Below are 12,014 nucleotides of genomic sequence, written 5' to 3' on the forward strand. Positions count from 1 at the left end.
TGATGATTTCTTTCTGATCGTGTCAACAGAAAACAAATTGCCCTTAGAAGAATGTCACACTCATGTTAAAATTGACTTTCCAAAAGCAATTTACTCCCGCAACCAGGGATCGTGATTCAAAGTCTCTAGTTTAAGCTGAAAGAGGCATTTATTTTTCTGGACTTGAAAAAATTGCAGTGGTGATGCAATTTTCAAGAGACAGCCTGACTCCCCCCTGCCATAGCAACCCATGATGCTGATCTCTCAACAACTGAACAGGAGATACTAAGAAAAGCAACAGCTCCCTTCCCCTCCCCACAGCGAGAGCTGCGACGTGCCATCTCTCTGCTTTGCTCCCTGAGCACTGCCAAGGCTGAGCCCAGAGCTGGAGCCTGATGTGTAACATAAATTCATCACAGACCCTTCTCTGACTGGAAATTTGCTGCTCTGCCCAGCATTAATGTCTTCAGACAGAGCAGGTGCCAGTAAGCAGCCCTGTTATGCATCAGCCCTGTGTGTAATTTCATTGCCATGATCTCAGTACCCAGCGCAGCGAGGGCAGGCACAGCTGATTTATGGTGCTCCATCAGAAATTCCTGTCCTAATGTCAACCTTGGCAACTGTGACCTTGAGGAGGAGCAGTGTGTAGCCAGCTGGGGACTTGGCATTCCCCAAGGTGTCCGTGTTTCCTGAAGAAGTATTTCACTTGGCACCTGCCAGAGCTGTGCTAAGGTCAGCTCAGCCCAGCCTTTCCAAGGTTTTGCAGAGCACAAGGTAAAAGGCTACTACTCCATCTCTCTGCATGAGATTCTGCTTCCCTAGATGAACATCTTGGTAGCTGCTGAGTCCTGAATGTTTCCAAGGGCTCTCATAACAGAAAGGCTACATGAGCCTACAGGGTTTAGGTCCCTGCCCCCTGGACCCACACTCCACCTTGTTCTCAGGACCAGACTGTCTCTAAAGCTTTTCCCCTGACCCCAAAGAACAACAGTGCCAAGGTGCAAGTCCACTGTGTGTTCACCTCCAGGGGTCAGCCCAGAGAAACACTGTGTATTTTTGTACAAGTAAATACAGCATTAAACATTAAAAACACAGGGCATTAATTTTCCTAGATACTCTGAACAATAATAATGATACTAAAATATGAGCTATCTGGAATATTCCTAATTCAGCCACTTATAATACTTTCCACTCTAAGCAGGTTTTGTTTTCCATTTGGCTGCAGTTAATTGGCCAGTCAGAAGACAGTCACATCTGCCACATTAATAGTTCCAGTTCTATAAGAATTACTGAACTGCATCTTTCAATTTAACTCTGAGACCTTAAAGGTACAATAAAAGCTGGGAGTTAAATTGCTTTTAAAAAGCTTAGGGTATTGTACTAGTCAAAAGACAAGGAAGAGGGAAATATATGCCTTTAAAGAGGATTATATAATTTGTATTTACTAAAGACTAACCATTCCCTCTATAAACATCACAGCTGCTGCAATATGTAGGTCAGTGAGATACAAGCTCAGGGAGGTGCCTACAGCCTCAAAAGAGCAGCCATAGAGGTCTATAGACATTTTAACATGAGTCCAAAAGAGCACTACACAAGATTCAAAGAATTAATTTGGGATTAACCAGTTGAACCATAAGGAGGAAAAACGGAAAGTATGAATTCAAGAAACATGCAGACATTTTTCTTAGTTTGACTGCTTAAAAAAAACCCCAAACCACACAAAAAGGGCTAAGAAGGATCTTTACATGTGAAAAGCTCTAAATTGTAGTAGGTGAAGGGAAAAAAGTCAAACAACAGATGTTAATTTTTCATCCATTTTTAACATGAAACTACACACCAATATTCTTTTGCTAAAGACTCTTACAAAAAACTGCTCATTAGCTGAACACCGAGGTCATAAAATAAACAACCATGATGATGGGAAAGCAAGGAGACACTTACCTGTAGGGATGAATGTAGGCTGTTGCAACTGCATGTTGGCTAGAGCCTGTTGGTAGTGGAAAACGCTTGGGTTAAAGACTGTGGTGGCACCATTGTTTTTTTCAAGTGCTGGCCTCTTTGGTAAAGGTTGAAGTGCACCAGGCGGCAGGGCCTGTGGATAAGGGAGTCATTAAAGACAAGTGGAGTAAATAAAGGGGCCCAGATGTAGGTCAAGCATGCAATAAATAACAGGGGGTCTTGGCTGCAAATCACCTGCAACTCTATCAACTTAGCGAGATAGGAGAGAGAAGAGCAGCTAAGTCACAGTACGAGTAGGAGGTGAAACAACAGCTTCACTAGGTAAGCAGTTAGTGAATGCACCAGGAGGAGGGGCAGAGTCCAGAAAGAGGAGGGATGCTAAGGAGCTTTTCAGCAGGACTGACTTGGGTACAGAGGGAGAAAAAAGCACTGGGAAGAGGAAGGGGAGAGGTGGTCACCTGGACAGGATGCTACAAAGAGCAGTTGCAGGCAACAAGCATTAAAAACCCCAAAAGAAACAGGAAAAATATAGTAGATGACTATTGAAAACCCAAGAAGATTAGCATAAGCAACAAATACCATGGAAAAAAAAAGCATGCTTGCCTCTGGTTCAACACCTGCCTACATGTATGTGTGCATGTGTGGAAGTGTGCACACTGTGCAGCCAACCCATGTGTCCAGATGGTAAAGCTGTAGCTGTTGCCAATTACACACATAACTTTACATTCACAGTAAAATGCATTTCCACTTGTTAGCAGAGAGGCTGAGCAACATGGTCCAGACCAGGCCTGATTCTCCACCGCTCACACCAGAGGCACAGCCCACCACCAGCAGATTTGGACCAGATCCCGCTTTACAGAAGGTGGCCTCCATCAGTCAAATACTGCTCACTCATTATTAACAGTGGAAAAAGCCATTGACAAACCCCTTCTTTTCATTCTATCACACCACCGGGCTTCTTCCAGCCCGTCAAACCTGTTTCATGATCAGACTTGGTAAAAAGCATTAACCCAACTCAGGAACTTTTCTCAGTGAGTTACTCATCATTCATCCAAGCATGTCTCAACAGCAAAGTAGTATGTCAGGTTCTTAAGAGACAGGAATGTTTCTAACGATTTACAGCTTTTCATTGTACCCAAGTAAGAAACCACACTTTTTTCTCCACATTGTGATAGAAAAGGGTCCTTTTTAATTATGCCCCGCAGTCCTTTTGCACGTAACACTCCCATTGACGTCAATGAGATTTACGCACGTGGAAGTCATGCAGAATCAGGTCATTTCTGACTAGTTGTTAGTCTGTATCATGTAGCAAAGCAATGGCTGAAAAACAGGGTTATCACTCCTACTTTTATTTTAATAGGTCACAAATGAATGGTAGGCAATGGAGAAGGTTTGGCTAATGAAGGGTTAAAGCTAAAAACACACAATACTCAGAAGGAAGGACACAAGTAAAGAGATTTTAAAGCATTATGAAGTTCAACACACAACAGAATGTGAGAGCTTGCAACAGTTTGTCGCCATCTAGAAACAGGTTTCACTTTAATTTGCTATAGGAGACTGCTCATCTGAGAAATGTTAAGCAACATACTTCCAGGCAAAACATTACTCCATCCTATCTCTACTCACATGGTTGCTTTTGGGTGGTTTTAATATTAAAAAAGAAAATGAGAAGAAATTGCATTTGCAAAACTGCCCTCAGATATGCACACATCCTTTGCCTGTGCTGGTGGGCATCCACTCTCAGCACCAGGATTTAATTTTCCCAGATTTCTTCTGGCTGCTACCAAAAGACAGAAGTCAAAGATGGGACAATATTCTCAGACACAGACACCAAAATCTTTCACTTAAGATCCATATTTTAGGATGATGTATGAGTTTTCATATCTAGGTAAGCTTTCATTGGTAGCTGTGTTAAATCTGCCTGTTATCTACAACTTGTCTATTTAATAATGGCTACGTGAACGTTCCTCCAGGCACAGGACAGAGCTGCAGCTTACACAGTCTGGAGTAGTTTCATGTACATCACAGAGGTTTTACAGCTTTAGAACAACTCAAGAACTTGCTACTTAAATTCATGCTCCTTATGGTACCCAATTGCTAAATAACCCTTTTCAGACACTTCCAAAATCTGCCTCAGAAGAAGAATGTACTAATTATATCAAAGCAACTGCACCAGGCACATAATGGACTTTTGACTCCCTGCTTCTTGGCCAAAGGCTGTCACCACCCCAAACCCCATAATGGCAGTGCCAAGAGCAGAACAGCTGAAGGCTTTGAGACCTTGCTGTCTTGTCCTGGCACATCACAGGACAACTCCAAAGCACAGCACTGCAGTCAGAGGAGATACCAGCAGGCCCCAGGGAAGTCAAGACACACCAGACAACCCTATCACCCTCCCTCCTAACCTGCTACAGCCCCTTGGGAGCAAGGGAAAGAAAGGAACTATGGCAGCCTCACTGTTGCTCCCTGAACAGCAGCCAGGTGGAGAAACACAAATAAATGCAATATTTCCAGAGTGTTCCAAAGAAACAAGCACTCTGCAGCAGCTCCTGTGCCATGGGATGTCCAGCTCTCACATGGGCTCTGTGGGCAGGGGAGTGAGGAACCCACCCTGATCTGCTGCTGGTTTGAAGCAGATCCCCTCCACCCCAGCAGCTGCAGGAGGGTTCCCACAGGACACAGGAAGATGTATGGGCTCCTCCTGTTGCCAGCCGATCTTATTTTAGATACCAAGGTGTAGGAGGGCCCAAGGACACAGAACAATCTGGCTCCAGCCCTTTTCCAGCCTGTGTGCTGAGGTAAGAGCCTCAGGAACATGCTCACTGAAAGGTCCATCTATAATGCCTTGAAGAGGCATCTAAAACTGCACACGATGAAGCTGGGTCCATACAGCTCCAGCACGGGAAGCTGGCAGGGACACAGCACAAAACAAATGTGTCTCATTTGACACAGGCTACAATTTTTGTATCACCCACGACCTGCAGGAATTGTAGCAGCTTCAGGGGATACAACATTTCTTTCTTGCACCATGTCCTAGTTCTGAAGGAATCCTACAAGCAGGATATACAAAAGACAACAGACACTCCTCACCACCAAATTCTGTAGCCAGTGTCACACTCCGGCAGAGGAATTAGACTAAACCCTCCTAGTAAAGAACTTGATGAGTTTACCTCATCCAGCTGCTTGTGCTTTCCCTCTGGACAAGCTCTGATTACCACAGCTACAGCAGCAGCTCCTGGACAGTAACTTTTCCTGACTTTATTTTTCCCTGTGTGTTTGTGTGCACACATGGGTACACAACCTTTGCAGCAGGATCTGGCCATCTGCACCAGTGAAAGGGTTAATTCAGTCCAGAATCCATGTGATAGTCCTGCACCGATCCAAACTAACAATTTCCACCAATTAAATGCCAGGCAGCCTCCCATTTTTAGGCTGGGAAAGCCACATTCCTGCTCAAATGAGAATCTGAACAAAGAGGCTTGTGCCACTGCTCTGCATGGCATGGAAAGCAACTCTTCAGCAAGACTGACAGATAAAAACACACTTCATGCTAAAGTCAGAATTTCCCACGTGCTGGTTAACAAACCTCTCATTATTTTTCACAAGACAAGAACTGGATTAAGTCTTTGCAACAAACAATTTAATTGCACCTCAAAGTTCCCCTCAGATCTCTATCTCCTGGGACCAGATCACACTTTCACCCTTCTGCACTCAGCAAAGAGGGGCTGGATCTGCTGCCAGTCACGACAAACAGAATTATCTGAGAGAGGGCAGAGGTAGCACCCGTTCCCTGGCAAGCAGCAGAAGCCAAGTGAGCAGTTTCCTCTGAAGACCAAACATGCTCTTATCACCCATGAAGGGTTCAGAGGAGGTGACATATCCTAACAAGTGGCTGCCAACCTTTGATGGGTCAGAGCAGGAAGGCTCATACAAAGCAGCTTCCCTCAGAGGGTTTGTTCAGTGGGGGAGCAGTTATGGGCTCTCCCACTCTCTGCCAGACTGTGTCTCCTCAGAGTGGTGGCCCTTGGAGAGGGCAGCTGTGCAGGTCCTGTGTCAGCTGTGAGCAGAGCAAGTGAGAAGCTGTGATGCCATTCACATCATCATTCCACCACTGCTGCCAGAAGCTGGGCCCTAGCAGGGCTTCCTACTGCTGCTGCCTAAAACTCTGATAAGGAAGCCTCTTGACTACTTTAACCCAAAATTAAGTCTTTGGAGAGGAAGGGGAGAAGATCAGCTTCTCCTCCTTACCTCTACGAATGAGAAGCAACATCAGCTTGATGGTTTCACAGCTCCTATGTGTCCACTCTTCCCTCTCCCTGCTATAGCTGGGCAACAGGAGCTCTTTCTTTTAAAATGTATTGTGTCCCTTATTCTTTGGGAAAACAGGAATGCATTGTCTTCTATGGAGCCAGGACTGACAGCACTGTGAGGAGGATAGCTTTTGCCTCACTATGAGCATCATAAAGCCAAGTAAAACATATTATTTGAGTCATAAAACAACCAAAGCCAGCATATATGAGGACAGCTTGCAGGCAGAAGCTCAGGGAGCAGATTTCATGCTTGAGACTGAAGCAAAAGGCACCCAGAGCAAGGTCCCTTTGGTGACACTATCCCAGTGGGGAATGGGGGATAACCACAGACAGAGCCAGCTGAAGGGACAGCCAAGTCCCACACTGCACCTGCTTCAGTTCCCAGCACAGATCCCCAAGGATGCTGTTTAGCCCTCTTCCCCCTAAATCTCAGTAGTGTTCACTACACAGAATGCTCTTGTGCAGGGCAGTAACCAGCAAGGCACTGCCAGGCAAGGCTGTGAAGTTGGGAACACAAAGAAAAGTTACTGGATCTGTCCTGTAACCACCCAGTTCTCTGGCATTTAGAGCACACTGCAGACCTTATGAGCTAAATGCTTAAATTCTCCCTCAAACATTGCATCTTGTGACTTCCAAAGCTGCCAGCGTTTGGAAAAACACTTCAAAAGCCAGAGCTGCCTCCCCCCGAGATTATTCACTGTCTCCAAAACACATCTAGGCTTCGGGAGGCAAAGCTCAGACGTTAATGGATGGTATGTGGGGCACAGGATTGGCATGTCTGAACGCACACTGAACATTTCTGGCTGGGATGGGCAGTCTCCCCAGGCACTAACACCACAGACAAGAGCAGAAGGCTTTCATGCAGATTAAGATGGTTACGTGCAAAGCGAGAAGGTGAAAGGTCCAAGTACCAGGTCAAAGGTTGCCTCGAGCGGTCGCTTCAGTGATCTGACAGCTGGCTGAGTCTTAATTAGCAGGCAGCGAGCACATGATGGACATGGGCCGGGGAGGGGGATCAAGCACAGTAACAAAAACAGCAAGCAGAGGTGTGTCAAGAGAGAGCAACAATTTGGGAAGGCGAAGAGAAAAAAAAAATTAAAAAGTGAATGCGTTATACAATCTATTAAAAAGACGAGGCATGCACAACATGGGGTGGCTGGGTAAATACCTGGCCTAGTGGCAAGTCAGTTATTTTGCCTCGGTAAGGTTTAAAAGCAAAGAAATGTCATCACAGGACACGTGCTTTGGAGCTTTGTCACATCAGCTGGCACGGCAGGGCAGGAGCGCTCAGGGATCGGCACCTGCACAGGGACTGGGCTCCAGCCCTCATGCTGCAGCTACACACCATGCAGAGGCCAGCAGAGCACTCGTGGAGGGGGAAGGACCACTGGAAAAGGAGGGAGCTTCAAGCACATGCTTAAGTGCTGTTCTGAACTGGGGACAGAGCCTTACCCAGTTCATCCAGTGCTGCACTGACTTCAGCCAAGCAGGAGTGAGTAAAGCTGCTACCTGTGCACATCAAGTAACTGCAGGATTGGGTCCCTCAGAAATGCTCAATTTAGATTTGAAGTCATTCTAAATCTGTTTTACAGCACAGACCCATAGCCTGGCATCTGTTTTTCCCTCCAAGAAAATAGAGCACCTTTCTCCCCTTTAATAAAGTCTTACACCTCAACAGGTACAGTAAATGCATCAAACCTTGAAAAGTCAATGAATAATGTAGGCTGTTTTGGTAGCAGGGGTGATGCAACAAGCCATCAATAAATATTTTAAAGGTTCTCGTTAACAGCATACAAATAGGGTTAATTACATTTTTAAGAGAAGCCAGCTGGATGAATAAAACATGCATTGGCTTTGGTTAAGTAGCAGTGTCCTAGATAATTAGTGAAAAAGTAAAGATTCAATTGTGAAGAACACAAGAGTTTCATTTCAGAAGGTTATTTTTCAACAGAGCTGGACTCTTATTTCAACAACAATAAAAACAGTAAAGAAACTAATAAATAAACTCTGCAGGACAAATAAATACTGCAGTATAAATTAATTGCTCAAATTGCATTCCAGGTAATATTGATGCTACAAGGAGGGCACTTGTTTAATTTCTAGAACTGCCTTGGCTCTGCATTAAATTTCATTATGAATTAAAAGCAACCAACCTTAAAAAAATGAAAAGGTATTTAGAAACATTTTAGTGGCCTTAATTCTAAATCAAAGAGGAAGCAAGAGTCTTTTTAATATTAATTAGAAAAATTTTAAAAAATCATAGAAGAGACAGAAGGGACCTCTAGAGATCAGCTAGACCAACACCCTGCTCAAAGCAGGGTCAACTACAGCAGCTTGCTTGAGACTCCATTCAGGTTCAGATACAGGTTCTCAGTATCTACTAGGATGGAGAATCCTGTCATAGTGCTAGATCTTTCTTTGGTAAATAAGTTTTTCCTTATGTTTAAATGGAATGTCCTGAATTTCAATTTGTACCCATTGCTTCTTATCTTTTCATTGGGCACCACAGGGAAGAGCTTCCCTTTACCTTCTTTACCTCCCACATCAGGAATTAATGCATATGGATAAGATCCCTTGGGCCTCTTCTTCCCTCCCCAGCTCTCTTATCTCTGGAATTAACAGGTCCCATTAAACCCAACTCAACAGAATGGCAAACATTTATATGAGCTAGGAGCCACCTGGTGAGACTTCCTTGACTCATGTACAGAAATGTAGATATAAGTAGCCACAATTCAATTTAAAATGCAAGTGGGACCATCTCTACAATGTCCAAAGCATTAAACAGGTCAGGAAGTCACCCTTGTTTTGTGTCTTGTAATTTCACTAAGTCTTGGCAAAGGTATTGGACACAAGTTTGCTAAGCTCAGGCAACTGACACCATCTGCTTTCTGCAGAGAACAGGCCAGGTTCTCCCTGAAAAGGATATATTGTGTATTGAGGAAGCTGAACTGACCCCTATGACTCAGCCAGGGAAGGTGTTGGGTGCTGCTGCACTTGCATTCCCTACCTGGTGAGATGTACTGTGCCACTGAGGGCTTCATGCTGTGGTGAGCACAGAGACAGGATGAAGAGATGGAATGCATTTTGCACATGCTCTCAGCTCTCTAGTCAGCCATTTACAAAGCTCTCTACTTTTCCACAAATGACACATATGACACATGGAATCTCTTAGCAATGGAAATGCAGCTTGAGAGGAGCTCTACTTACCATTGCAGCTGCAGCTGTCTGGTTCACCTGGTGTTGAGCTGCCTTGATTTTGGCTTGCAGGTGTGCAGGGGGATGAAAGTACTTGCATTTCTCCCTAGAGCATCGACCTTTGATGTAATCCATGCAAACTGTAACAGTATTTTCATTTGTGTCTATCATTGCAATATCTATAGGGTGAGCATAGCGGCAATCATTCTCACCACGTGTGCAATTTCCACGCTGAAACTCTCGACAAACCTTAAAAGAAAGTCACATTGTTGAGCAGAACATGAAGTTACTTTTCATTCAGTATTTTCAGCACAGAATATCAGTTCAGTTGGCCACATTAAGCCATGTGTATATTCTAAATCCATGCTCATCTGGGGTAGCACATATATCAACACACACAGGGGCAAGTGGTTCTACTCACAACTGCTTCAGGAGGTGAAAAGAACCACAACATTAATAAGGCCAATTACCAAATGCAAGTGAAGTACAGAATTTGTGCAGAATGGAAAGTGACCCCAGAAAATCAATGCCATTTGGACAAAACTTTTGCAGCTCAGGATTCCTCCCCTGCCTCTAAAGCTTAAATGTTAATAACTCTGCCATTTGTGTCTCACCTGGATTATGTATTTGTTATGGAGCATACTCTTAGGCAAGACATTTAATTTTAAATGTTACATGCTACTGCTATTTGCAACAAGTACTTTTTCTTAGTGCCTCTTTCACATAAATAGCCTCCCTGCCCTTCACAATAAATCCCCGACCCTGGCATTACGTGACAGCACATTTGGTTACACAGCAATGTGTTTGAAGGTGCTGCCAAAATTACTAGTTGTACTAGGATCTCGCAGATCCTCCTAAGTTATGACCACTGAAGCATCAGAGACAGACAAAAATGTTTCACAAAAAATCTGCAAGGTTTCTTGTCTGAGAGAAGTTGTTGAATAATACAGCAAGGGGCGTAGCTCACGTACCAATATGCAATCAGACTGAGTGTGGGGAAAGGTGAGACATCAGCAGAGCAAGATAAAGTACATAACACAAAACAATGTGTTTTGAAATTACACCCTTCTCTGCTATCTTCCTGTGTTATAATTTATACCTGCAGGGGCCTCTGAATTCAGGTCCTCAGCCCTTATCTCCTGCAGAGTCTCTGCTTAGGCTTTGAAAGACATTTACAACTCCTCCACTGTTAAGTCCCAGCATGTCCAGCCAACTGGGAAGGGAGAGATGTCTTCCCAACACCACACACTCTCCACTCCCACCAGTGTATTGCTTAAAGTTTTCTGTAAAAGCTCAATAAGCCCATCTCTAGAAAAGGGAAACATCTATTATCTCCAAAACATCTCCCACCCAACAGAATTTAAGAGCAGACCATCTACTTGGCTTTTTGGGGTTTTTTTAAGCATGGCAGATCACATATAAAAAACAATCCTAACCCTGCTCTAAAACCCACTGATACCAGAGGAGTGAGTTTTCCCAGATTGTCATTTGGGATGGATTTGGGAAAAGGCCCCGCAAAAGCGTCTGCTCTGGCAGAGAGCAGCAGCCCTGTGCTAGCAAAGCTGCAAGTTCAACTCTGTACTGTGCTGCATCAGGTCATTTTAGCAGAGAGCAACAGCTGGGAGCACATGTCCTGTTCATGCCTGTCAGCAGTATTGTATCAGATGTCCAAATACCTCCAGTTTATCCGTACGCATCAGTTTCTGCCCAGCAGAGCCTCCCGGTACTGTAACAGTAGGATTTCCAGAAACCAGGACAGGAGTATTTGGTAAAAGCTCTGCAGGAACTAAGCCCATCCCAGGAGAAACATGACTCAGGTAGGGACTAAAAGCCATTGTGGGGCTTGTTGCAAGCGATGGAGTCACAGGAAATGTTGTCTGTGTACAGAAAGAAGAAAAACAAAGTATTAGTTAAAAAGCTCCGTCTTGGATTTCCCATCAAAGCCTTGCATCACACTTCAATCCTTTTAGACAATTTGATTAGTCACATCAAAATGCTGTGCTCTCCAATCTATTCATTTATTGCCATTTATTTGCCATCCATTCGCTTCTCCTGACTCACAGATTTGTGACTCATCCTGAATACAAGGCATCTTTATTTGTCAGATCAAAGCATATTGATGATCTTTATAGTTTAATGACACAATTAAGGATTTCATGCCAGCAATTAGGGCAGGCCCAAATTAAACAGACTTCTCATTCCCAAATACACATCTCAGCTTCCTTATGCCTACACCGCAATGCTGTAGAGAGACTCCAAGGTAAACTGCAGCTTCAGGTAACCCCATTAGCTGCACTGCTATGGTAACCCCATTAGCAGGTAACCCCATTAGCTGCACTGCTGCACCACCATCAGCCTGCCCTGAGCTCCATGTTGGCATGGCCAACAGTGGGCACCATTCAGTCAGGTGAGGCAGCTCTGCTGCAGTACACTCAGTTGGTCAGGCATGCTGCACATCAGAGGCTGGTTTCAGAGTGCCAACAGAGTTCAGGCAAAAGCCATTTTGGAGAAGGATCTAAGCCTGTGCTCCATGTGAACAGCACCAAGAGGACACCAAACTCATTAATACCA

General features: G+C 44.4%; 1 protein-coding gene across 4 annotated transcripts in view; it reads right to left on the reverse strand.

The window, feature by feature from the left end:
* The window catches only part of MBNL3 (muscleblind like splicing regulator 3), a 91,375-nt gene that overhangs the window by 13,361 nt on the left and 66,000 nt on the right, over positions 1-12,014 (reverse strand). For all 4 annotated transcript variants that reach the window (XR_008483885.1, XM_054289364.1, XM_054289362.1 and 1 more), the window contains exons 4-6: positions 11,120-11,320; positions 9,456-9,692; positions 1,921-2,071 (exon numbers count right to left, since the gene is read on the reverse strand). Coding sequence is in view for 3 of the 4 variants with exons in the window: in XM_054289364.1 (XP_054145339.1) it covers positions 1,921-2,071; positions 9,456-9,692; positions 11,120-11,320 (589 nt within the window). In the remaining variant the exon portion in view is untranslated. The remainder of the gene's footprint in view (positions 1-1,920; positions 2,072-9,455; positions 9,693-11,119; positions 11,321-12,014) is intronic.

The sequence above is a fragment of the Melozone crissalis genome, unplaced genomic scaffold (assembly GCF_028551555.1).
Source record: "Melozone crissalis strain CALT ecotype California unplaced genomic scaffold, PUWL_Pcris_2 ptg000068l_1, whole genome shotgun sequence".
Classification (NCBI taxonomy): domain Eukaryota; kingdom Metazoa; phylum Chordata; class Aves; order Passeriformes; family Passerellidae; genus Melozone; species Melozone crissalis.